The following is a 27651-nucleotide window of genomic DNA, read 5'->3' as shown; positions in this document are numbered from 1 at the left end:
CATAGATATACAAAACACATAAAAACAACATAAAAGAGAAATTGGAAAAAGGAATTTATATCGACTATTATACTATATGGTAATAGCAACCTATTATTTAATCTTCTGACAAGTTCTCTAACTTATACCTGTCACACGGTAAAAGCAGAGTTTTAATTTAGCCTAACTCTATAGGCCACTGAATAAAATTGTAGTAACGCAGTCACTTCTCAATGCATATGACTCTTCATTCAGACACTGTCTGTGAGTGCAAATTAAAACGGAGTGGGCAGAACATCATTTTTCAAGGTACTTTATAAGGGAACACAGACTGCGCAAATCTTGTCAGAGCTTTTCACTTTTACCAGTGGTGTAAAGTAACTAAGTACATTTACTCACGTACTGTACTTAAGTACAATTTTGAGGTATTTCTACTTTACTGGAGTATTTCCAATTGTCTATACTTTTATTTCTACTCCTCTACATCTCGGAACCAAATATTGTACTTTTACTACAATCCACTACAATAATTTGAAAACTTTAGTTGGTTACTTTGCAGATATAAATCATTACATTATAAAACATACATTAACCACTTTAGCCCTATTTTATACCTAGGATATTTGAAAATAGCCGCTCTACAAGCTCACAACGTGTCGCATCGCGACACGTTGTGAGCTTGTACTTCTACATTGCAGTATTGATACTTTTACTCAAGTAAGAAATGTGAGTATTTTACACAGCTGGCTTACTATGCAAAACACACACCGGGAAAAAAAGTATCAATAATGTATCAAATAATATAAATCATTTAAAGCAATACAATAATGTAACATTTGATAATGGTATAATTTGCAAATAACTGGGGGAAAAAAAGCAAAATACTACAATTCATATCAGTAAATGAATAATAATGGAATAAAACAAGAAAATAGAAACGGAAACTCAAGCAGGCGTGGTGTGGTGTGGCTGTCCACACAGGAGCTCACACATTTTCTGGTCACGAGATAGGAGCAGCCAAATTTAAAATGATAACCTGTGACACCATGGATGTCACACAGCTGCTTGTCTTCTTCTCGCCTTGCTTTGGCCCTGGCCTTCTCATCTCTCATTAGCCATGGTGGTGAGAAGTTGAAGGAGACCTCAGATCACACTAGTTCATTCTGTGCTTTGCGTGCAAGCACGCCCATGGCTTCTGCTGTTAGTGAAATTGAACTAATAAGAGCCCTGTCGTACATAGAGGGTAACAAGGTCTGCTGCTAAAGTCGGTTGATGAATCCAAAGCAGCACAAAAAGCAGCACACAGGATTGTGTTCTTAATTTGATAAAGGACTCGGGGGAAGTGAACAAACAACTGATTCATTTGTTTTTCCATTATAATTTATATTAAAAAAAAAAGTCCTTCACCCCTGCTTTACTCACACGCACATTTACTTTCGGCTACAAAATCAGTATGGAACACATTTACTTGGGATTTTCGTTTTCCTTCCACTAATTGCCTCGGAAGAAAGAATGTGTTTCAACATTATTGCTGTAAGCGGCTAATAAACAAGGCCAATTGGAGTGCAGTACGTGGTCTCGAGGATAGGATGATGCATGGACACTGTTGGACTGTGCTTTATTCAAAGTGAAAAGAAGCAGCAAGGTACATTACCTGTAGTTTTCCACATTGAAGACCAAGCTGGTCAATGTAAATGATGTCAGTGCTATTTGCAAGGAATGAGTGATTTCTGCTATGGGGTGTATCGGCACTATCACCTTCAGGTTCACATATTTTCCGTCTCTGTAAAATGAGTTGGATCGATCCTGCCGTGATGAAACTATTGGCTCTTTAGGTTGAGATGCACATCAATTCTTCTCCAGGCTCGAAATTAAGTTTGTCTAGCGCGGACGGCAAGCAGAGGTGCTCGTGTGCACTTGTGTATTCATTCTAGATTGAACACAGATGAGTCATTGGATAATGCACGCACTGGCCTTTCCTCGGGGCAGATAATGTATGCATGGTCGCCCTTCTTACTTGAAGTCATTAGCCACGTTGTGAAAGAGATCTTTTGTGAAAGCAAAAATGAAATAGTTTAGATGCATAATGTCAGCGTGTGGTGGTGGTGGTGTGAGCATGCGTTTTCCACCCTGGTTCTCTCTCTCCCTCTCTTTCCTCTGTGTCCCCTCGCTATTGAGGTAAGCTGACCCTTAGAGATGGCAGATAAAAGAGGTATGCAGTTTTATGGTCCGGGGTTTGCTTGTTTCGTTGCTCCATGGTATTCAGGATGAGAAACACAGGCCTTGTGTTAACCGATGGCCTGTGTCTTCGAGTGTCAGGTGTTATCGACCAGAACCAAGCACCCCACCCCCCCCCCCCTCCCCTCCCTCCCAATTTGCCTCTTTCGTCCCATATAGCCCGGGCTGGGACTGTGTGAGTGCACAAAGTGAGCACATGACTTCAAATAGTCTCCGCTTGAATGCCGCTGCTGGGGAGACGGGACCAGGAATGTGTGCAGAGGGCCAGAGTTGATTGTAGGCTGGTAAATGAAAAGCACACGTTCCCTAGTTAAAAAAAAGTTTGTTGTCCTCTCAGCCCATTAGGTCCTTTTTTTCTGAAACCCGTAAAGGTGCCTCATGCAGATGGCATGCTTAATTGCATGTTAACTTTTGTCATGCTAAATGCTTGTAATTGAGGCTATGGTAGTCTTAATAATGATACACTTGTACGATGTCTTTGTGATGTTTGAGAGATTGCGAATTGACCGACTCAAAAGAGTTCAGCTGTGGTGGAGGAACGCTGCATGTTTTTTAATGTACCCATAGGATCCAGAAACTCGGGAGTTCTTGAAGGGAAAATGACCGTTACATAAAATCTCATTTAAAGAAATGGCAGAAATATCACTCTTGCGGCGGAGGCAGGCAGACAGCTTGTCAGCCAGCCTGCCAGTCAGAGAGTCACTAAAAACGTAACCCTAACCTCAAGCAACGGAATGAAAAGTTCATGTCTCAAGTGAGTGGGACTTTGACCAAAATATATACTTTGAAGGGACCCTGGAACAAAGGCGCCAGGGATTTAAACCCTTCTTCTCAACAGTAATAGAGTGCTACACCTCAATTTCACCTCTTGTCATAGGGTTTCCATCAGTTCTTTCCAGTGGAATCTTTGCATTGGGTTTTGGATCAATTAAAGAAATAAGCCCTTTTGCTCACAAAGGCGATATGAACAAGTTTTGTTCAACGAGACAAAATTCATGGTTGAGATATTAATGAGTGTAATAAATGTATCCTTTTTCATAACAAATGTTATGTTATTCTTAACTTCACTGACCCTTATGTTCGGAATAAATGTAAAAAACAAACAAACAAACAAAAACAACATTGGAAATGTGGCGAAAACAAACAAACAAAAACAGCATTGGAAAATTGGCGAGGGAACGCATTGCAAACTCACTTCTTTAACACTATTCCTTCACCTCCTTTTTGTTGCATACTAGCCTAACACAAACTCCTTACTGGCCCTGCCAATTCTCATTATTCTTTGAACCCAAGTCATCCATTATGCTGGACCTGCAATATTTGATAATTTAGCAGGATTTGATAAATAAATAAAAACCTGAAGTTACTGCTTCCTTTTGGATATGACATGGTGGTGGCTCATGGTTTCAGCTGGGCTACATTATTAATAATATTCTACGTGGACTAGATCCAAGTTGGCATCGTTGTGCAATGTGCACGCAAGCGAGATGGAGGACTACCAGTTAAAAGTTATCAGGGCTCAGACTCATCAAGCTACTTCTAATTACCCCACCAGAGAATTCCTCCTGGGGGTCGACACACTATATGAACGTGGTCCTTTTGTTGCGTATGGTGGCTTTGTGTGCTTGAGTGAAACCAGGGTAGGGTCTAGATTTTCGAGCCAAAAGGCAATATCATTTGACTGAATCAAAGTTATACCTTATACTTGAAATGAAAGCGACAAAAACGTTTCTGAAACGCAGCGGAATACATCTCCATGCTTGACAATTATAGACAAACCCATGTGTCCTCAGTTCTAGCGTGTACGAGTCAAGCTGATACTAATACTTTTACCAGCCTCAAATCATTGTGAATTTTGCGACATGGGAATTAGATTGGAATTAATTATTTGAAGGCATCACTACTTTATCGTGGCATTACAGTGGAGAATGATAAGAACGATGGAATAGAGAGAGGCAGCTGCCTAATATACAACAAAAAGCATTAGCCAGATTGAAGCCATCATCAAAGATGTGTCGACCACAGAGGGGAGGTAGAAAAACAAACACAAGTTTCAGTCTACATCGGTGAAGGTGTATGCTGAACATATCAACGTCAAATGTGTTTTTTAACGATACTTCTTCCTGATTAGTCTCTAGAACATTACGGTGTCCTGCAGAAAATAAAGAAAAAAGAAAGAACATGATCTGACGTGAATGCTTTTCCTCTTGTCACCTCAATTGGAATAGGGGCTCGCTGCTCTGATGTGGCTCCTGTAATCCAATGAAGCTTAGCTTATTGGTTATTCGAAGGTGTCAGTATGATGCATTGGATCTGAAAGTACAACTGACTGAGCATCAGAATGAAAAGGTACATAAGTCCCGGGGTGATGTGTGAGAGACAACTGTGTTGAGTCCAACACATGGCACATGAAGATGGATGCTACTTTTGATTGATTTTGCCAGCGATCTTGTCCCTTGTGTGGTTTCGCGGGCCGCGCTGTCAGGCTGCACTTTCGACAGCGCATTCTCCGAGGCATTCAAGCCCCTCCAAATGCAACCTGTGCAAATTTGACACCTGACACGCAGCAGAGCTCAAGGGAGGTGACATGTCCTCAACATTGTGTTGTGGCGTCCTGTGGGATATATTCCCCTCTCTCTACACATAGTATTGGTCAGAACTATGGCCAGTTACTCATTGTCATGCCATACTGCATAACTGTGAATGTCTAAATATAGTATCACTAATGTAACCCCCAGCAGCAGCTCTTTTCAAGCTAGACAGAGGGAAAGAATCAGCCTTATGTCTTTTTAAGAGTGGACCCTTGAGAATAAGCAGGGGACCTACATTTCAAAGAAAGCTTATATCTCTAGATAAATGGCCTTTCTTTTTTGCCACTGAAGCCAAAATGAGCCGTGACACGAATACAGTCAGGTATGTGTCCGCAAACAGCTCTTCTGGGAAGGGCAGCTTCATAAAAAAACGTTGAAATTAAGGAAGACATACCGTGTGTCACCACCATTGTTGTCAGTGGGGTTGGCAGAGCTCCGCAGGGCCAGGAGGTAACTGCTCCTAAATAATAACGGGATATTAAAGTGCTGAGGGCCCCCGTTCAAAGGCCTTTTGAAATAACACGGCCCCGATGACAATGGAAGCTGTCTGGGTAGGTCCCGTTTGGTCTCCTCGACTGGAATTAATGGGCCCGGCTAAATAAAAAAAAAACGGGGAAAATCCTATCAGGCATGTTCTAATTGCATCACTCCCCTTCGTTCATTCAAGATTTTGTGTTTTTTTTCTTCGCCCTCTGCTCACTTGCAATGAATTAGGATATTATTAGATTTCTTTTACCTCGGGTGTGGAATACAATCATTTATTTATTTTCCCAGTAGCACTGCCAGAAATGATAGAAATTATGGATATCTATAATACTGTGAATAATACCTGCTCATTTGATAATGCACAATTTGGTACGCGGTGGAGCTTCTTTTTTTTCTCCGCTCTCTCTCTTTTTTTTAGCTTCCTCTTTTAGACAATAAGATTAGGCTGATATGCAGAGCTCTTCACATAACTCTCCACTACTGTCTGTTAACTTAAGCCGGTGAAATGATTCAGTTTGTGTAAAGTACCATTTCCCCCCAGTAAGCCAGCTGTTGATAACAATCCCACACACCCCACCCCTGCCCCCACAGTGATAACATACAGAAAAGACAGTGATGCGTGAAGTGGAAATGGCCGGTGCGAGGGCTAGTTGGCCCGCCACAGTGGCCCATAATTGTTTGTCCAGTATATTGAAGGAGATAAGAGATGGGCAGGCTTTCGTTGCGATCCGTTGTGTTAACAACACAACTTACATCTGTTTGATTATCTCCCAGAGGTAACGTAATGTACTGTAAACCCCATATGACACTATAAAACAAAACAATGTGACGCCAGTCTAGGACCGCGTTATGAATCAAACAGCCAGTAAAATCCGGAGTGTTCCATTTCTCAAAAGTGTAAACATTAATGTTCCGTAGGTTAAATTGACACCCCGTGTTTTACTGTGTAATTCCGTTCATACCCATAGACATTGCAGCTCATAGATAAGGCCAACTTGAACGCAATAAAATGCCAGCTTAAGATTCTTTCCGCATGAGAAATTGTGGCAACAAAAGGCCTGGATTTCTAGTGTTGCCCTTTAAACAACCACCGCCTCGTTATCATACTTCACTGAAAATGTACACATTGCTATATCCATGTATTCATCATCATAAGCAAGGACTGCATTTGGTCATAGATTCAGTACATGGCATTTGGTATTAGCGCAGAAGAAAATGCAGATTTATCACAGATATTAAGAGGCACAGTGTTTATATAGTGGCTCAACCAGGCTAAGAGACATTTCTTTATTTGGGTTCGGACCACACTCGAGATTCATGGTCACTTCATTCATTCAGGGTTCATGCATTAATATCACCTATTCCAGCTCATCTACAAGCTCACAACGCATCGCATTGCATTGTGACCTTGTAGACTGGCTATTTTTGAACTAATCTTTGGTTAATATTCTTATTTATTATTCTTTTCGCCCCCTATAATGACATGCCCAAAATTGGGACGCCACGCTGAAAGTGGTCAAAGGCCGGTCTTGCAGCTCAGAGAAGTCTGGGAAACTTTGTGATGATGTGATATTTAGCTGCTGGGGGAAACGTGAAGCTGCAGTTCGGGCCTTCTCTCTGAATTCACCCGGCTCTGCGACGTAGTGCAGGAATTCTAGGCATTTTGCCCAGGCCGTTGAGAGAGAGAGAGAGAGAGAGATGGGAGATGAATGTGGGGGGGGTGGGGGGCTTGGGCTGAGAAAGTTTATGTAAGCATGTGAGCGGGAGGCCTAAGAAGGCTGTGGAATGTGGGGCGGGGGTGAACCGAATTAACAGAGGTAGTTCAAAGCAAGCACCGGCGTTTTTCAAGTGCAGCTTGTGAGTAGACCAGTGCAGTGTGGCTGGGGTAAGGCAGGCAAATGGGCCAAATGTCCTGAAAAAAATATGACAGTTATTTGGTCTCAGGTTTTCACCAGAGAATTGGAATTATTCTAGACTAGTCTTTGCTTGTTGAGTCACTGATTACCTTGTTTTTCTCTCACCCACTTGCAAAAACAAACCCCAGACTACTTTCACCCAAACAGTTGCGTGCAGGTTTTCAGCACCACATCAGTATTAGTACCTAATCTTTTGGGAGTATGCGACCAGCAGAAATGAGCACAGGGAATGACTGGGATTATTTTTCTAAATCCTTATTCCTCTGACAGTATAGAATGTTTTTGGAGCTCTAAATGGCTTTAATTACCAACCGAGTTTTCATAATGAATTGAACAGGTCATTTCATTATAAATGGGCAGCGGTTGGTTCACTATGTTGATGCAGTATTGTGACTGACACTGTCACTCTTAAGTACAACAATCTCTGTTATTTGGACTTATTGGAGCATCTGAGAAAACAGAATCATCATTTCATGTTCAATTCATTGAAATCTCTGCTTCTATAACCACCCACATGTGATCACTTGTTTCAGGGTTTTTCTTTTAAGTGTTTTATTCTAGATAGAAGACGATGTCTTTGTGATTTGTGCTCTCCTCCATTGATTCCTAAGAAAACCATGTATAGAAAATCTTCCTTCTTCCCCCTGGGAAATTGCAGACATTTCTATAGTATAAGGTAGATAAAACTCCAAGCCCTAAACATCTGGGGCCTTTACAGACCACTTAAGATTCAAGTTGAACCCCAGACAGGCAATTCTTGTTCATCTCCTTTATGTCAGAAAGAAACTAATTGTGAAAGTACGGCTTCACCCTTCCCATTCCCCGCACTGACGCTGCACTTCAAACCAGCTTACAGAGTGAAAACCCACCGTGTGTGTGCCTACTATCCAAGGAGAGCTTGATAGAAGTGTACTGTACACCTAAAATACCTGCACTTCCTGAGAGTTTGAGAGTTCCTCCTGGGCTCTCTGAATGCTCTATTGCACCGCCGCTATGCTCGGTAGCTAACGGAGAACAAAGCCCACAGGGCAAGGAAAGTAGTGGAGGAGGGAAGGGAGGGAGGAAAGTTTGGCACAGGTTATTGCTATCGTCTGCTTTTTTTGTACTGGCCCAAGGGCAAAAGTTTTGCAACCGCCTCCCCATGTGTGTAACCTGGGCGTGTGGGACAGGCGTGTCAAGCAAAAATTCCTCTGATTCATCTTTTTATGTGCTTTGTGTGTCAGTCATTATCCTCCCGGACGTTAATATATTGATAAAAAATGTTGGCGTTGGAACCAAGGCGGCACTCAGTGGGGTTTATTTTTGGTCATCCGGTGGATGAAACAAAATAAGTAATAGATTAAAAAAAAACGTCAAATCATGCCTGCGTTGCAAAACGTACAGCTAAGTCAACAACGCCGCCCGTCGGATTGACAAAGGCGTTGTAGTGTGTGGGCGTCAGGCCCGCCGACATGAGGTCCAAGGTCCAGGCCTCGTATTGATACTCGCCTGCTTGTGTTTAACGGTGCAAACATTAACCCATTAAGACCTGGAACGCATCTGTGTAATTTTGGGGATTTGAGCTAAAAAGCATAATTTTACACCTTGGCTATTCAAAAATAGCAGATCTACAAGCTCATAGCGCGGCACCGAGTGCCGCGCTATGAGCTTGTAGATCTGCTATTTTTGAAAAATCGTGAACATGTGTGCAAATCTTTGAATATATATGTTTTTTAAAGTGAACATTTTTAACTCAAATATTTGCTTCTGGGGGGTCCCTGGAGCAAAATATTTTGATCCGCAGCCAAAAACATATAATTTCGGGGGTCCTTGACATGAAACAGATTGAGCACCACTGAAATAAACACATATGTTTTTTTTCAGAATACTGTTGAGATTTAGGAGACATGTAGAATCGGCTTCAGGTCTTAATGGGTTAAGCCATCTTCCTACCTACAAGGTTGGCAGCTAAAAGCGTGACACCTCAGGGAGAGCGGGGGGGATTGTTCCGCTACGTCTGTGTGTGTGTGTGTCTGCCAGTCAGAACGAGCTGAGCGCTCATGCGTGACTATATATTTTTTTTCTTGGCTGAAGCACAAAAGATGTCTCATCTTCTCCCCCTCCGCTCTCCTCTCCTCTCTTGGTCTTTTGTCTTATTAGGCTGTTCTCAGCCCTTTTTGTCAGGGGGGTGGGGGGGAGGGGGGGGGTCCACACATGACCGCATCACCCATGCCTCTCCCGCTGTCTCTTTCCATTTGTTTCCATCTCCTCAGACAGCCACGGTTTCCCCATCCATCCTCCCCTGTACCATTCTATAGTGTTATCTTTAGCCTCCCGTTCCTATTTGGGTCAAAGTCGAATAAGGATTTAAAAATGGAAAAATAACTGAAATTGCCTAAAAATGCAAATTTAAGCACTTTCTATCTTTATTAAAGTTTTGAGATGCAACTCAACAAAAGTGATTCATTTTAAGAATGCAATTATAAAGTTTTCAGTCAATCATATGATTTGTTCCATGAAAAAAAGTTCCTTCTGAGCAACAGAAATGGAGCATATCAAATTTGGTAGATAGTTAGAGCTCAACAAACAATTACTGCTCAGAAAACTAAATTCCCTTAAACACCCTTCCCCCTAGTGTTGTCCCTCAAACACACACACACACACACACACACACACACACACACACACACACACGCACACGCACAGTGGCTCAAACATTCAGTCAAATCGTTCAGCCCTCTCAGAACTCTCAGGATGCTAGCAGTCAGATTAACATGTCCATTTCTTATTTATGTATCACATTTGCAATTTCCTGCCGCACTGTATATATATATTTTCCCCCAGTAGTAGCCACATTACTTTTTTTTCAGTCTGCTTCGGTAACAGCATGACTTTCAGTCACTGCAGTAGATGTCGTCTGTACTGAGTGCATTGTATCAATTAGTCATTTTTTGTAACCTTCCTTGTCGTTATGAGGCTCATCTTAGCGATTTCCTGCAACACGTTAGGTGGCATGTATAGTTTTTGCCCCTGCCAGTCTGGCCAGCCAAGTTTCACTGCTTAACCCATTAAGACCTGAAGCCGATTCTACGAATGTCTTCTAAACCCCAACAGTATTCCGAAAGAAACATATGTTTCTATATCAGTGTTGCTCAAACTTTTTTCACGTCAAGGACCCCCAACATTATATGTATTTGGCCACGGACCCCCATCTCAAAATATTTTGTTCCAGGGACCCCCCACCTAGAAGCAAAGATTTGAGTTAAAAATGTTCGCTTTGAAACAACATATATTGAAAGATTTGCACACATTTTCACGACTTTTCAAAAATAGCAGATCTACAAGCTCGTAGCGCGGCACTCGGTGCCGCGCTACGAGCTTGTAGATCTGCTATTTTTGAATAGCCCAAAGTGTAAAACAATGCTTTTTTTAAAAGCTCAAATCAAAAAGTGACACAGATGCGTTCCAGGTCTTAATCGGTTAAAACCGACCATATCACGCGCTGAAGATATAACCTATATATGATCCGCCCTCGGATACCCCCCCTTGTTGCCTTACAGGAATCATGGGAGCGCTATCTGTTTCCTTCTCCCATATACTGGCCCTGTCTTATTACATGCCTCCAGCCAACTTAGGAGTAGCTGTAATGATGAGTAACGACGACAGTGCCGGATCCTTGGCATAAAAACCACAGGATTTGAGAAAGACCCCCAAACCTGTGCTTGAGAATGGAGAACGACCCTATACCCCTGGAAAGTGAGGGTTTTTAGTGGCAGCGTGGGTCTTTTTTTGGGAGAGAACTTCTTCCACCCTTCCTCAGGCTAAAAGGAGAGGCTGCTCTCAGTTACAACAGGCCTGTACGGTGTGATTCATTGAGTTCCAGTTGGCGAAGAACAAAGGACTTTTCAAAGTCAGCAAACTGTGCAACAGAAAGTAACTTCCATTCCATGGTGAACTGCGTTCGCTTCCACGGAAGTCTCCTTATCTACTTAACCCATTAAGACTTAAAGCCGATTCTACAAAATGTCTTCTAAATCCCTAACTTTCTAAATAACAGTATTCTTAAAAAACCTATGTTTCTATGTCAGTGGTGCTCAAACTTTTTCATGTCAAGGACCCCCCAAAATGATATGTATTTGGCCGCCGACCCCCCATCTAAAAATATTATGTTCCAGGGACCCCCCAGAAGCAAAGATTTGAGTTACAAATGTTCGCTTTAAATAATATATACCGGTATTCAAAGATTTGCACACATTTTCACGATTTAAAAAAAAATAGCAGATCTACAAGCTCATAGCGCGGCACTCGGTGCCGCGCTATGAGCTTGTATATCTGCTATTTTTTAATAGCCCAAAGTATAAAATAATAATTTTTAGCTCAAATCAAAAAGTGACACAGATGCGTTCCAGGTCTTAATGGGTTAATGTCTCCTTATCTATTCCAGGCCACCGGTAAACTTTGACAGTGGGTGTGTGTGTTGCAATGCTTTACATCTCATGAAAAATGACCAACACCCACACTGTATCTGTCAGTATCAAGATAAACAGTGAGCTCATGTTTTATTATTGGTGTTGTGCGTTTTTTTTAAAATCTCGCCTCGCTATAGTGAAGACTAAACACTGTTTTTCCTGTGTTTTCACTTTGTTCGTGAAGGTGGGCCTTTTCAAAAAAGATTTTTGGCTTTGGTATACTTAAGTAGGTTTAGAAAAAATGGCTATGGAATTTCATCGGTACATATCTCTTTTGATCGCACACTTCCTCTCTCTCAAGCTACCTAGTGACGGATATGTGAAGATGTTTTAGTCTTAGAAGCCAAGATGCCTGCCAAACAAAAAGAAATACATAAAAAGGGGGTTTATGTATAATTTCTTTTAAGAACCTGAGGAAGGTCTACACGACCGAAACGTTGTTGCATCAATAAACGTTCTCTTGAACGTGCAAAGTGGCAGGATGCGGGCATATCTCTCCTTTCTTTGAGAAATAAGTGAAAGGGGGTTCTACTGATTTCAATTGTCTCATATTGCCTTTGGTTTTGCGTAACTTGCGTGCACACACATACAAACTACTCCACTGTCAAGAAAGGAAAACCGGTGCGCTTCCTCTGGATGTCTTCTTAGTTTAGGCAGTGGGTGCTCAGCTATGTAAATAAATCAAAAGAAAACCACCTAAGTGGAAAAAAGCGGCACTCCAAAATAAAAATTGCAAAACAGTGGCTCAGATGTGGTTTCTCATTTTATTGAGATGTGAACGCTAACGCGTTTCGGCCGTAGCCTTCCTCAGAGTAGATTAAAAGAGTCGTAATCAACACAAAAAAAAGGTTTCTGATTGCTGGCTGAGATACCGGCTGAGAAAACAACATATTTTGTCTTAAATTCACTACAATGCCTTGGTTCTCAAGCAGAACTGAACTGAACTGTTCTGTTCTTTGTCATTGTCCATAACGTAGAGAGGGTATAATGGCTATGCGTGTTTTAACACAATCTGTGGCGCTTTCGATTTGCTACGTTGGTGAGTCGCCGAGTGTTGACGGACTTACTCCCACACTGATGAAGACAGAAAGATAAGGTTGAAAAAAAAAACTGTTGGGTGATTCCTATAATACGCCCTACATGTGCATTCAAAACCTATTGTTAAATGAAATGACTATGTACCGTTAACATGTTCGGTCTAGCGGTGTCTTTACATAACACCTTTGATGTATCAACTCCCCCACACACACAAGCCTCCCCATCCTCCACTCAAACAACTCTGTAAAGTCTGTGTGTTTGCTCAGCTGAGGGCCGTAGGCCCCACATGGCATATGGCCAGCCACTGTGTCCTGCCTGCCTGCCAGCCAATGTAAAGACAAGAGCAGTGGTTGGTTGATGGTCCCACCACCAGCTTGCCCGTTATTCTTTTCCCAGCTCCCTCTTTAACCGTTTAAGACCGGGAGAAGCATCTGTGTCATTTTTTAGATTTGACCTAAAAAGCATTATTTTACACTTTGGGCTTTTCAAAAATAGCAGATATACAAGCTCATAGCGCGGCACCGAGTGCCGCGCTATGAGCTTGTAGATCTGCTATTTTTGAGAAATCGTGAAAATGTGTGCAAATCTTTGAATATATATATTTTCAAAGCGAACATTTTTAACTCAAATCTTTGCTTCTGGGGGTCCCTGGAACAAAATATTTTGAGATGGTGGTCGGCGGCCAAATACATATCATTTTGGGGGTCCTTGACATGAAAAAGTTTGAGCACCACTGATATTATAGAAACATAAGTTTTTCTCAGAATACTGATTTAGGAGACATGTAGAATCGGCCTCAGGTCTTAATGGGTTAACGGTGGCAGATTATAGACACTTTTCAAAGCATCTGCCTCTCTTCTTCCTTCACCGATCGATATCATAAATCACTGATTGAGTAGGCAGTGATGTGAGATTATTTTTATTGTTGCCTTCAACTGAAATGTGCTGTGGTGGAAAATAATAGAATATCGTCACTGTCGGGCTTTTTAAATGTTTTTCCTCAGATTAATGCCCTACTTTGTTCGTACAAGAGTGTCACACCAAAGTAGTGCAAATAGTTGATCTACAAGTTCACGCGTTGTGAACTTGTAGATCTGCTATATTAAAGGAGTAGTTCACCCAAAAAATGACTTATTTTCTATCAATTACACACCACATGAACCCTTGAATTCATGGATTTTTTTTTGCATTACTGAGCCAATAATTTGATGACCGGGTGTATTTTCCAGTAGGAGACACAAAGAGTCTACTTTGAGTCTCCTACCGGATACATTGGCATCTTTCCGCCTGTAATCGAATGATTGTCTCAGGAATGTGACAAAAACAAAAACAAATCCATGAATTCAAGGCTTCATGGGGTGTGCAATTAATAGAAAATAAGTCATGTTTTGGGTGAAGTACTCCTTTAAAAAAATGTTGTCCAAAAAAAACATTATAATAAAACATGTCTATATTTTGGACACACAAGGTTTCCACAGATGTAAAACTAAACACATCTCATGTCCTTTGTCCACCACCAGGCGTCATTCGAACACAGGAGCTGCTGGACCACGAGACCACGTCCCACTACTGGCTGACGGTCTACGCCATGGACCGCGGCGTGGTGCCGCTCTCCGCCTTCGTGGAGGTCTACGTGGAGGTGCAGGACGTCAACGACAACGCGCCGCAGACCTCCGAGCCCGTCTACTACCCCTCCGTCATGGAGAACTCCCCCAAGGACGTGTCCATCATCCAGATCGAGGCGGTGGACCCGGACGCCAAGGCCAGCGACAAGCTCACGTACAGGATCACCAGCGGGAACCCCCAGGGCTTCTTCTCCATTAACACCAAGACAGGTGAGATGGTGGAAAACCACCTCACAATGTGCTCTTTGAGAGCGGCAGTGGTGTTCAATCATGTGCCATGGTACCATCAGTGTATGGAGTTCTTTTTTATTCCAGCCAAACATTACATTACATTACATTACATTACACAAGTATTTTGTTTCAAGGAAATACACACACTTTGAACCTGAGAGAGGTAGGGCTGTCACGATTACAAATTTAAGTTGACGATTAATTCAAATAATTGCGATTAACGATTTCATGGTGTGTTTGGCGTTGAACATTGGAACATATGGAGTCTTTCAGGTTTCGTAATCAAAAATTGCACGGGGCAGATATTACTAATAACTGAAATATACAAAGAAATTCACATATTTAAAAACAATTATACATGTACAAAAAGCAGAAATAGCTGATCTACAAGCTTACAACAAGGATCTGCTATTTCTGCTTTTTTAATATTTGAAAATGAGTGAAAATCTTTCAACATGGAAACGATTATGACGATTAAGCAAAAATAATTGCGATTATCTCAAATAATTGCCATTAGACGATTATGTATTAATTGTGACAGGCCTAGAGAGATGGAGCTAATTAAATCGGGCATAGTGTTTGGTTGGAAAGAAACTCTGCTGAAGTCCTAAGAAGCTCGGCCCTCTGTATAGCACATGATAGTATACTTCTGCTCTGATGTGTGTCAACAAGCTGCCGCAGTCATGTGTTTACAATGCTGTCAAAGGCAAAGGCTAATCTTAAACATGTCTGCTAGTTCAGCGAGGAAACACTGCACCCAGACTATATGTAGGAGTTTTTTGCCTTCATGTACACTTACTTCGCGTCGCATTTCAAAAGCGAGACAGTTTCCGACAGGCCAAGTCTGCATTTTAAGAGTATATTAATAACATTAAGCTGTCAGTGAGTGGCTCACATTATAATTGAGTTCCACAATCATCATGCTGAACTCAGAGGGTGGGCTGAGATAGAGAGGACACATGGAGAGAATGACGTGCCATGTCCGGTTACTTCAAACCGAGGGGCGTCACAGGCAAAAGGGCAAATGTATATGAAGCGCGGGTCGGGATGTTAAATTACCCATGGAGGCACTTGAGCTTTGGTTTGAGATGAGATGCAGGACAGGCAGACACTGAAGAGCAGTGTCTCTTTTTTTCCAAGAGGACGCTACTGTTTGCTGTCTTGTGAAAGGGTCTGCAGTGTGAACGCCCCGAAGTCGGCGTGGGACGGCACAGCGGTCGCTTACAGGGGAATCTACAGGGGCTTTTCCCACTCTTAACACACTCTAACAGTATCACATAATGGACCTTCTGCAAATGGAGGGGACTATGAATATTTCATCGGAATTCTTTTATAAAGCCCTGCCAGAGCGCAGGCATTGGTTTTAGTGACGAACGTGGGGGGAAATACCGGCGAAAGGAAGCAAAGTGAAGCTTGTGTGTACAAGACAGGATTTCTTATGTCTGTACAGGCTTTGCTTGTAAGGATTCGGGATTTTTGGGGCTTGGTAACATGCAAGGGATTGAGTGCCGCGTTAGACATGCTGAGTTGCACTGCTGCAACGGTCATCTTAAAAGTCTGCTTTGTGCAGATATTACAGATGAAATTATTATTCTCTACATTTCATTGTCTTCTCTGCACACACACACACGCACACGCACACGCACACACACACAACCAGAGTAATTGTAGTGTGGCTTGTCTTATTCATAATTGGCCTTAGCATAAGTAGGCCAAAATGGAAAACTCCTGCTGGGCTTGTCAGTCAGTGCAGTATGAACGTAAATTACCCTAATTGTCATTAACATTGCGCACGGGAATGGAAAACAAACTTGTTTATAGTCCACACATACGTCTTTCGGTAAGTGTTAATTACCGAGTCTAGCTTAACCTCTTGAGTTTGCATGATTCTCTGTGATTGCGCCGAATGCTAGTGCTCATTTAAAATTGAAATGAGGAATGTAGGGGTGGAACTGTTGCTCCCAATTTGTCCTCATTGACTTGTGTGTGGTCCTCCATATTCCAAGGCAGTCACATCAACAAACCGGGGGTTATTTTGGTTTGAAGTGGCCAATGTGAATTTTCTGACCAAATAAGGATTCGCCATGTAGTAGCATGCCTTTCCCCTGCAAGCCTTGGCCTAATCCTGGCCACTCTCCAAGAAGGAGAGTCAAGGAAGCAAAAAAAAAAAGGAATGGCTCTATAGCAGGGAGAAAGCCAAGGTGTGGTTCTGAATTCACCCACAGTGTTAACCCTTTGAGACCTGGGACGCATCTATGTATCAGCATCATTTTTTGATTTGAGCTAAAAAGCATTATTTTACACTTTGGCTATTCAAAAATAGCAGATCTACAAGCTCATAGCGCGGCACCGAGTGCCGCACTATGAGCTTGTAGATCTGCTATTTTTGAAAAATCGAGAAAATGTGTGCAAATTAATATATTTATATTCTTTTAAAGCGAACATTTTTAACTCAAATCTTTGTTCTGGGGGTCCCTGGAACAATATATTTTGAGATGGGGGTCGGCGGCCAAATACATATAATTTTGGGGGTCATTGACATGAAAAGTTTTGAGAACCACTGATATTGAAACAGAGATAAGTAAGAATAGGCCTAAGGTCTTAATAGGTTAACCGAAGCTGGGTGAGGACAGATAGGTTTTTGTGTTTTGTGCGTGTGCATGCACAATGATGTCAGCTTAGGTTGAAACTGATAAGAAATCTGCAAGGCTGTAAGGAAGAAAAGTGGAAGGGAAATTAAATATTTGCCGTCCAGTAAAGCACTCATGCACAAAAGCCATTTTCTAAAGGGAAAGGCAAGAGAGGTTCTCTGGTTGTGAAGAAAGCACGTTTTTGTCACGGGCCTGCACTGTTTAGAAGGATATATTGTTCCTTCTCTGGAACACTGACCTGTAATGAAGTAAAGGAACACACACACGGACACACACGCACACGGACACACACACACACACACGCACACTAGTGATCGCCTCTATTTTCCAAAAGTTTTTCCACCAGTCCCACGTTTTGCTGCATTTCACCGGCTGTCTAAATGTAATGATGTTTGATCAGTCACTGTTGCTTTAAGAGCCCTCTGTGGGTCCCTCTGGTCAATGAGCGGATCAATACGACCCCTCTTGATCAATTCTGCCTCGACCCTAATGATTTTCATTTAACCTTCCCCACGTGGTGGGTGGCATGGTGCCATCCACTGGAGGACCCATGGACTGCCATGTGAATCCTCAATCGGTGTCTATTTGAAGTTCTGATCGAAGTTGCCATCATGACTATTGCCCCATCATATATGTTTTTCTTTTGTTTATGATCCGCCAAGGGAGTTGTTTTCACTCATCTGTCTATTTGCCTTGAAATGGACCATGCACATTCATGCTCCCAAGAGGTAGAAACCTATAGATTTCTCGTAACCCCAATAGGCTCTATGCACAGCAGCCATATTGGAAAGAAATTGGGCCTCTTCATACTTCCTTAACAGGTGTTACCAATAATTCTAATTAAGGCTCTGTTCCATTCTGGTCTCAAAGTGTGGTCCAGGGTTCCTGGAGGGGGTTCCAAATGGCCCCTTACGGGTGTGTAACTCTGAGAGTGTACAAATGGAACCAAATGCACCCTTAAGGGTCCATTTGGTTCCATTTGTACACTCTCAGAGTTATGGGAGTGCTTGAAATTAAAAAGTTTCAGAACCACTGTGCTACACTAAATGGAACAGAGCCTTCATTAGTATCATTGGTAACACCTGTGAAGGCCCAATTTCCTTCCAATATGGCTGCTGTGCATGTAGACTATTACTGTTTCTTAAAGCGCCACCATCAGGCCAGTTTAGTCCAATGAGCAAACTGTGAGCACATTTTTAAGCCTTTTACGGAGGTCTGCACTCTACCGAGTTCGTTCTTGTGCAACGTGCATTGTTTCTCGTTTTTTTAATCAACAACCCATTTAGTAACCCGTTCGCTCAGCCAGCCTCTGCATAAATTCCTCCTAACCCACATATTTTGGGGTAAACATGCCCCCACCACCACCACCACCACCACCGTCACCACCATCACACCTTCCGGCTTAAGGCGTTCTTATGAAATCTTAGAGTTTATGGCCAGTCAGTCCCACTGAGGGAAAGGAGCCTGTTGTTTACATGAACACTGGCTGCATTTTATTAGAATGTCGGAGGAATGAGCTGTATGATGAAAGGAAAACAAAAAACAACCGTTCTGTGTACAGAGGGCGACGACGGGGCCGAGCCGGCTGAGATCTGTTCACGCATATTAACCCATTAAAGACCTGAGGTTACGATTCTACAAAATGTCTTCTAAATCTTAACTGTTTTTTGAACAAAAAAACGTATGTTGCCATGTCAGTGGTTCTCAAAGTTTTTCATGTCAAGGACCCCAAAATGTATATGTATTTCCAGATATGGAAATACATATATGTTGTTCCAGGGGACCCCCCCAGAAGCAAAGATTTGAGTTACAAATGTTCGCTTTAAAAATATATATTTGCTAAATAAATCTTGATTTTCCAAAAATAGCAGATCTACAAGATCGTAGCGTGGCACTCGGTGCCGCGCTATGAGCTTGTAGATCTGCTATTTTTGAATAGCCAAAGTGTAAAATAATGCTTTTTTTTTTGGCTAAAATCAAAAAATGACACAGATGCGTTCCAGGTCTCAATGGGTTAAAGCATGTTCGAATGTTATCAGCAGGACACAGAGCCTCTCACGTCGTCAGGCTCACCTTTCCCTACAAAAGACGAGTTTCGTTAAATCACTGCTCGATTGCTTTTGTCCTCCCTGTTCGGAGGACAGATTTACAGACCACGTAGGAAGAAAAAAGGAAAGGAGGCGAGGAGCGAAATCAGAGCATTACGAGGAGAGCAGGGGTATAGCTAGCTATCGAGCATAAAGAGGAAGATGGTGAGTCAAAGGAGAGCGAGAGAGGGAGAATGGAGCCTCCTTTCACTTCAGAATCGGCCTCCATCCATGTCCTCAGCGGAGATTAGAAATTACATTTTATTTTCTATGTCTGTGTCATTAAGTGGGGATGAAAATAGTCCCGATATCTGTCCACATTATCAACTCAATATGACATTCTCACCGCATATTGCAGGTTTTTCTAAAAAGTTTAAATTTACAACACGCGAGCCTCTGTAATTACACAGTTCCGAAAATTGCAATGGAAGCATGGGCCCTGTCTTGGCGTATCTACAAAGCGCTGTGAAGGAGTGGAGAAAGAGGGAAAAAAGAGCTTTAGGCCTATGTTTTGCCGGTGGTTTTGTCAGAGGGCTCCATGTGAAGGCGTATCTTTCGGGCTAGCTCGGCTAGCATCCTGACCACAGGCCCTTCCTGTGGCCTTCAGTCGCACGTCCAGCCGTGCAACCGGGCTTTGAATGTGACGCACACACACACTCGCAAATCAGTCAGATGTCACTGAAACGGATACATTCCTCAATTGAAACTCATTTTGGAAGTAGAAATGCAATTTAGATAGATGGATCGATTTAGATATGTTAGATAGATAGATCGATTTAGATAGATAGATCCCCTTTGGGGGGGTTTAACAGATTACAGCAAGTAAAGCAGCCTTGGTTTTAATAATTTGTTTTAATATCGTTGCCTAATTCAGACTATAACTATGTTTTGAAGCCTTTATAAGTAAAGTCATGCACTCTGGTACTAAAGGTGTTTTTTTCCCCCTCAGTCATTTTTCTTTTCCTCTTTAAGGCGCAATCAGTGATAAAAAAAGAAGAAAAGATAACAAACTTACACACACACACACACACGCACACGCACACGCACACGCACACACACGCATACCTTTGTTTTGATTTATGATGGGGGGTAAAGGTTCCCAATAGCATATTTGCAACCCTAATTAAATGTTTCAAAACCATCGCAGATTGAGCCTTTAAAAAACTTGTGTAAATAAACTTGTGGACAAACAGGCCTCATATGAAGCATCATGACTCTCACCAGATCCCCATGAGAAAGAAGTGTTAAATGTCATCAGCTGCTGTGGATGTGAAATGGGTCAAACTCATTATGAATCTACTTATCTTGCAGTTGCATCATCGTGCTCTGTCTCTGTGTCCATTCTTTGTGTCAAGTAATGGAGTTCAGTGACCGCGGGGCTGTAGACCACCGACCGCTGTTTGTTTGGGAGCATACAACACAAGCATGATCTTACAATTTTGCCATTTAGCCCATTAAGACCTGAGGAAGCATCTGTGTCACTTCTTGATTTGAGCTAAAAAAAAGCATTATTTTACACTTTGGGCTATTCAAAAATAGCAGATATACAAGCTCATGAGCTTGTAGATCTGCTATTTTTGAAAGATCTTGAAAATGTGTGAACATCTTTTAATATATATTGTTTCAAAGCGAAAATGTTTAACTCGAATCTTTTGCTTCCGGGGGTCCCTGGAACATATATTTTTAGATGGGGGTCCGCGGGCGAATACATGTCATTTTTGGGGTCCTTGACATGGAAAAAAGAACCACTGATATTATGGCGACATAGGTTTTTTCAAAAAACTGTTGAATCCCCCAGAAGCAAAGATTTGAGTTACAAATGTTCGCTTTTGTAACTCAAATCTCAAGATTTGCAAAAAAATAATGATTTTTTTTTTCACCGAGTGCCGCGCTATGAGCTTGTAGATCTGCTATTTTTGAATAGCCGAAGTGTAAAATAATGCTTTTTAGCTCAAATGAAAAAGTAACACAGAAGCGTTCCAGGTCTTAATGGGTTAGGCATACTCATCCAGAGTGACACAGTACAAGATCAAAGTGCATGGCATGAACCCTAGTCAACAAACAAGATTAAATAGTCACGCACGTAGAGTACAAAGAGATGAAGCGCCACAACGTAACCTAGGATACCAAGTAAACATTGTGATTATTATTAGTATTCATTAACCCTAGCATCTGTCTAAACTAAAGCGCCATTCCCACCGGGCACGATAACCATAAAGATAACTGTAACTATGTCGTTCACCATTGCATTTTTTTTCTATAGTCGGTGTGAACATCAGTGTCATCCACTTGACTTTTAAACAATTTTTAAAACTATACTTTTATAGTTATAGTGTTCTTAATCTTAACCCATTAAGACCTGGAACGCATCTGTGCGCACTATGACCCTGTAGATCTGCTATTTTTGAAATATCTTGAAAACATTTTTTTCACTTTTTTTCTTCGAAAAACTGTCTTAGAAAACATTTTTAAGAATTTAAGAATCGCCTCTTCATGGGTTAAATGCCATGCTATCTAAATGACATACTTGGTATATGTGGCTTATCTTAGACAAATAACCTTGGAATATGTTAGACAAATAACATAATATGTAAACAAGTCACCAAGTAGTACTAGCATATATGTATAAAAAATCACACCCTGTGTGAAGAGAGTGGTGCCTTTGATGAGCCCCGTATTGATGTTGTCATCAATGTTTGTTTATTGGACATACGGACGGACACACAGACAAAGTCAGATATAGGAGTGGTTGGCACCACTCAAAACAAAGTAATAAAGAAGTAAAACAAGGAGTGGCGAGCGCTAGACGGTGAGGTAGAGTCTGAAGCGGGTGAGTTTAGAAAACAAAAAAACTAAACTAAAGTAAACCAAACCATCGTGGTGAGAGTGCACCTTAAGTGCAAATGTGACAGCTGAGTGAGTTCATCCCAGCAGGTCACTGACACAGATGAAGACTTCTCTCTCTCTCTCCACTCTTCACGGTGCATGTTGGGTGGTGTGTGTGTGTGTGTGTGTGTGTGTGCGTTTGGCCAATGATCCCCCACTACTGGGCTCAGTAAAGCCCAGGATGAAAGGCTTAGGGCTCCTGCTTAATTTCTGCCGAGTAAACAAGTCCCGCTGTTTGGGTTTGTTCGTTCTCTGACTTACTGGTTTGTTATTAAAGTGCAAGGCCAGCTCTTCTCTCCTTCGACCCCCCCACGTCTCTCTCTCTCTCTCTCTCTCTCCTTCTGTCCAGTGGTGGAAAAAGTACTCAAATGTTTTATTTAAGTAAAAAGTATCTATACTGCAATGCAGAAGTACTCTGTTACAAGTGAAAGTCTGGAATTCTAAATTGACTTGGAGTAAAAGTACAAAAGTATTGGTATCAAAATGTACTTAAAGTGCCAAAAGTAAAAGTACTAAAATGTTTGTAGATCGGCTATTTTCAAATAGCCTATAGGTATAAAATAGGGTTAAAGTGGTTAATGTATGTTTTATAGTGTTAATAACGTATATCTGCGCAGTAACTAGTAACTAAAGCTTTCAAATAAACGTAGTGGAGTAAAAGTACAATATTTGCCTCTGAGATGTAGCGGAGTAGAAGTCAAAGTATTGTAAATTGGAAATACTCAAGTAAAGTACAAATCCCTCAAAATTGTACTTAAGTAAATGTACTTAGTTACTTTACACCACTGTTTCTCTCTCTCTCTCCCTCTCCCTCTCCAACAGACAGCACCACAATCCTAGCAGCTAAGAGACTGGAACCACAAGGTCTGCATATAGCCTGTTCAGTTATAGAGAGAGAGAGAGAGAGAGAGAGAGAGAGAGAGAGAGAGCTTAGGAAAGAGCAGAGGGGGTCTTGCCCACTTGTTCTTTGTACTGCTGTTCTTGGAGACGGAGATGGAAATTGTGTGTTTGTTAGATATGAGAGAGGCTGAGGGTCTCTCTTATCTCTGGATCAGGGGAGAGCTGGGGGGGAGAGGGAGGGAGGGGGGTGACATGTTAGACATGTTGCCATTGGATAGTATATGACATGCTTTTTGTGTCACATTACGAAGACTGATCCGTTCATAACGTTGGGGTATAAATATAGAACGATGACGGCTGGTATGCACATGCATCCACGTACACATACATGCACGCACACACACACACACACACACACACACACACACACACACACACACACACACACAACTAACCCACTGGCTGTAATGAATAGGAGACCTATCGGGTTTATTACTACACATACCATAGTCTTCACGGCCCCCCTCCCCATCCTTCTTAGCTCTCTCCCCTCTCCGTCTCTCTCTCTCTCCATCCTCCGTTCTCCCACCACACTGGACAGACAGGACTCTATCAGGGCTTTAACCCATTGAGACCTGAAGCCGATTCTACATGTCTCCTAAATCTCAACAGTATTCTGAAAAACGTATGTTTCTATATCAGTGGTGCTCAAACTTTTTCATGTCAAGGACCCCCAAAATTATATGTATTTGGCCGTGGACCCCCATCAAAATATTTTGTTCCAGGGACCCCCCAGAAGCAAAGATCTGAGTTAAAAATGTTTGCTTTAAAAATATATATATTTCAAAGATTTGCACACATTTTCACGATTTAAAAAAAATAGCAGATCTACAAGCTTGTAGCGCGGCACTCGGTGCCGCGCTATGAGCTTGTAGATCTGCTATTTTTGAATAGCCAAAGTGTAAAATAATGCTTTTTAGCTCAAATCTAAAAATGACACAGTTCCAGGTCTTAATGGGTTAAGCCAATGGGGATACTTTCCCATACTCTGAACGGGCGGTGTCGTCCTCCCAAGCTATATGGTACTAGACACGCCTCTCGCCTCTGAGGCTACTATATACGCGCATGCCGTCGGTTCAAATCGCCGTGACACAGAGTAATATATATATAGGACAAAATTTAAGTAAAGTACTTGAGTAAATGCACTTTGTTACTTTACACCTCTGCATACGCGCTGCGTAGCGTCCGTTCTGCATGCTGTTATACATGACAGAGTCATGTCTTTTCTTTATTAAAGACCACATTGCATACTAGACCCCCCAGCAAGAGCTGTGTGGGTGGAAGACCCCCCCCCCCCCGACCCCCCTATACCCCTCATGCTTACTTGGCTATTTCCAGCCCATGTCAAACCTTTACTTTCCTCTGGTCTCACACAGAGAACGGCAGAATCATGGTTACCTGCTCAAACAGGTTCCCGACACGGTTGCCAGATCTGCTTATTGTAATTTCCCCGCAAGATTTTATTTGAAAATAGCAGATCTACAAGCTCACAACGCGTCGCATCGCGACGCGTTGTGATCTTGTAGATCTGCTATTTTCAAATAGCTGATGTATATGTTTAAAGCGCTCACGTGGCCCATAGTCGCTTCTTTTGGGCTGGTTTTCCTAGACCTGGTTGCTTGTTTCTCTCGCAGAATCTGGCAACACTGGTTCCCGAACGTGTGCTTTTGAAATGCCGCTGCATGGCCTCCTGTGACCGAGCGGACTTTGAGCTCGACTAGTATGCCCCCAAAGTGACACACTACACACACACACACTCACACTCACACTCACACACACACACAAACACACACACAGGAAGTTTGTCTGGGAGGGACGGGACGGGGGGGGGGGGGTAGAAGTAGGGCATATATATCACTTGGAGTGTGTTTATCTTCTATCACTGTATATATCCACTATCTAATCTACTTCCTGGTTGGGACCGTTCCCTCTGAATCACTCTGATAACACACTCTTCTCTTCAGGGTGGGCATTCACTCACTCCATTAAAAATTAACCTGCTAACGTTTAGCAAGAACCTTGGGCAGGAAATGCCAATGAGTTAAACGTGTCCCTACAAACCCTCTCACTGACACACGTGTTCATTGTTCCATTTCCACCGGAGATTTTTCTTTTTTTTTTCCCTCAGCCCCCCAAACCCTCCTTCACCTCCTGATGTATTGTCGTTGGTATGCAATTCTTACCTGTTATACAGTGGTGAAAAAAGTACTCACATGTTTTACTTAAGTAAAAGTATCAATACTGCAATGTAGAGGTACTCCATTACAAGTAAAAGTCCGGAATTCAAAATTGACTTGAGTAAAAGTACAAAGTAGGGGTGTGCCGATACACTAATTTCACGAAACGATACGATACGATATTTGGCTCACAACTTCGATACGATTTCGATACGATACGATACGCACTTTTTTTATTATGAAAATATATGGAGGAGAAAAAAAGAAAATGCAAACAAATAATTCTGTTTTTGCATTATTCAGACATGCAAACTTGTAGCTTTTCAGCTACAATAGCCGTTTTGAATCCAAATAGTATGACACCTGACCCGAAAAAAAAACATGTTGTCACTCTTTTCACTTCGGGGCCGTTTGCATGCCTGATTATTATGATTGTAAAAAAAAAAAAAAAAAAAAAAAAAAAAAAAAAAAAATTTCAAAAACGATATTTTTTTTTTCCAAAACGATACATATCGTCGCGAAAACGTATCGCGATATATCGCGGGACGATATATCGGCACACCCCTAGTACAAAGGTATTGGTATCAAAATGTACTTATGTACCAAAAGTATGTACCAAAAGTAAAAGTACTAAAATGTTTGAAAATAGCAGATCTACAAGTTCACAACGCGTCGCATCGCGACTCGTTGTGAGCTTGTAGATCTGCTATTTTCAAATAGCCTAGGTATAAAATAGGGCTGAAGTGGTTAATGTATGTGTTATAATGTAATCATTTATATCTGCAAAGTAACCAGTAACTAAAGTTTTCAAATAATTGTAGTGGAGTAAAAGTACAGACAATCGGAAACACTCCAGTAAAGTAAAAGTACCTCAAAATTGTACTTAAGTACAGTACTTGGAGTAAATGTACTTAGTTACTTTACACCACTGCCTCCGGATGTATTGTCGTCGGTATGCAATTCTCACCTGTTATATGAGAGCCGTGCTCGGTGCTGTGTGCATAAAGCCTTTACAAAAAAAAAAAAGAAGGAAAAAAAAAAGACTCCACCTATCATAAAGAGCTGCCCTGTGTTCCGCTCGTCTAACAATAGTATAGCAGAAGCCATTGATTCGAATGGAGCCTCCTGTTACACCCGGTTTCCTTTTTTTCCCCCTTTTCTTTTTCCAGGCCCTGGGTCGGCGTGCTCCCGATTGTGTGTTTGGCCCTTTAGTGGCACCTTTTTTCAGTTTGGCAGGTCAGAACACAGATGGAAAGAAAAGGTGAAGGTTTTTTTGAGGCCGCGCTCTCGTAACACACTGGGGCTAAACGGCGATGCCCAGTGCCCCCCCCCCCAGCCTCAGCACCCCCCCACCCCCCCACCCCCGCCGAGCCGCCTGAAGCCAACAAGCTCTTTTGTCCCGGGCCTGAAAAGGAATATCTCGGGTGATGCCTTGGCTCAGGCTCAGCTGCTCTCCTCTGTGAGGTTTTTTTTCTTTTTATATGCATTCGTAATGCCCCCCCCCCCCCCCCCCCCGCCATCGCATGAAAAGCTGTTAGGAAGAAGAAGAATGGGGGGTGTGGGGGGGGGGGGGGGGGGGGACGTGCTTGCAGTTGGATAGAGGGGAGGGTGGGGGGGGGTCCGTATCTATTGGGATCCGGTGCTAGCAAAGCATTCATGCTTGCAGCGTTCCGTATCACCTTTCATTCAACAACGCTTTCTGTGGTTTTCTTCATTGAGGGAGGGGGGAGAGAAAATATGCATTCACGCCTCTATGTTCTCTCTCTCTCTCACACACACACACACACACACACACACACACACACACACACACACACACACACACACACACACACACACACACACACACGAACACACACACACACTCACACACGAACACACACACAGAGACATACAGTATGTACATATACACACAAAGTGCTGGCCGTGACATGTTAAGCCCCCCCCAGCCCCCCCAGCCCGATAAGCACTGGAGGGATGCCAGATAGGAAGCCGATACTAAACCTCCAACAACTTCCTGCCGTTTCCTGTGATATATTTTTTTTTGGGTCCCAAACAACTGGCACGAGTTCTCACACAGCCATTAAAAGAGAGAGAACCTGAGCGCCATACAGGACAAAGGCCCTTCCTGTCCCTCAGGAACAGTGAGTGAGTGAGTGGGGGGGGGGGGGAATGAGATCCATAGTGTGACTCTCCTCGTTTATAATAATGTGATCTCTGAGCCTACACCTGTTGCTGTCCTTAAGTATATCTACCCCTCCGCGGGGGGGGGGGTTCAAACCAGCAAGGTGGACCACCCACCCAGGAGCAGCCAGAGATCCTCACCTTTCTGAGTGTCAGTTTAACTCTTATGGACCGAGAAGGGTCCGTTTGGACACTCTCAGGAGTTAAAAATGAC

General features: G+C 42.4%; 1 protein-coding gene across 1 annotated transcript in view; it reads left to right on the top strand.

Moving 5' to 3' along the window:
• LOC311055546 (protocadherin Fat 1-like) overlaps positions 1–27651 on the top strand; it is a gene marked incomplete at its 3' end in the record, with an annotated part of 65448 nt that overhangs the window by 8994 nt on the left and 28803 nt on the right. Inside the window, exon 3 of the mRNA XM_084071781.1 lies at positions 14217–14531. Within this exon, the coding sequence (XP_083927907.1) occupies positions 14217–14531 (315 nt within the window). The remainder of the gene's footprint in view (positions 1–14216; positions 14532–27651) is intronic.

This window comes from Gymnoscopelus microlampas (genome assembly GCF_963454915.1).
Source record: "Gymnoscopelus microlampas genome assembly, chromosome: 2".
NCBI lineage: Eukaryota > Metazoa > Chordata > Actinopteri > Myctophiformes > Myctophidae > Gymnoscopelus > Gymnoscopelus microlampas.
The sequence above is the reverse complement of the archived record's forward strand: the minus strand, read 5'-3'. Positions and strand labels throughout refer to the sequence as shown.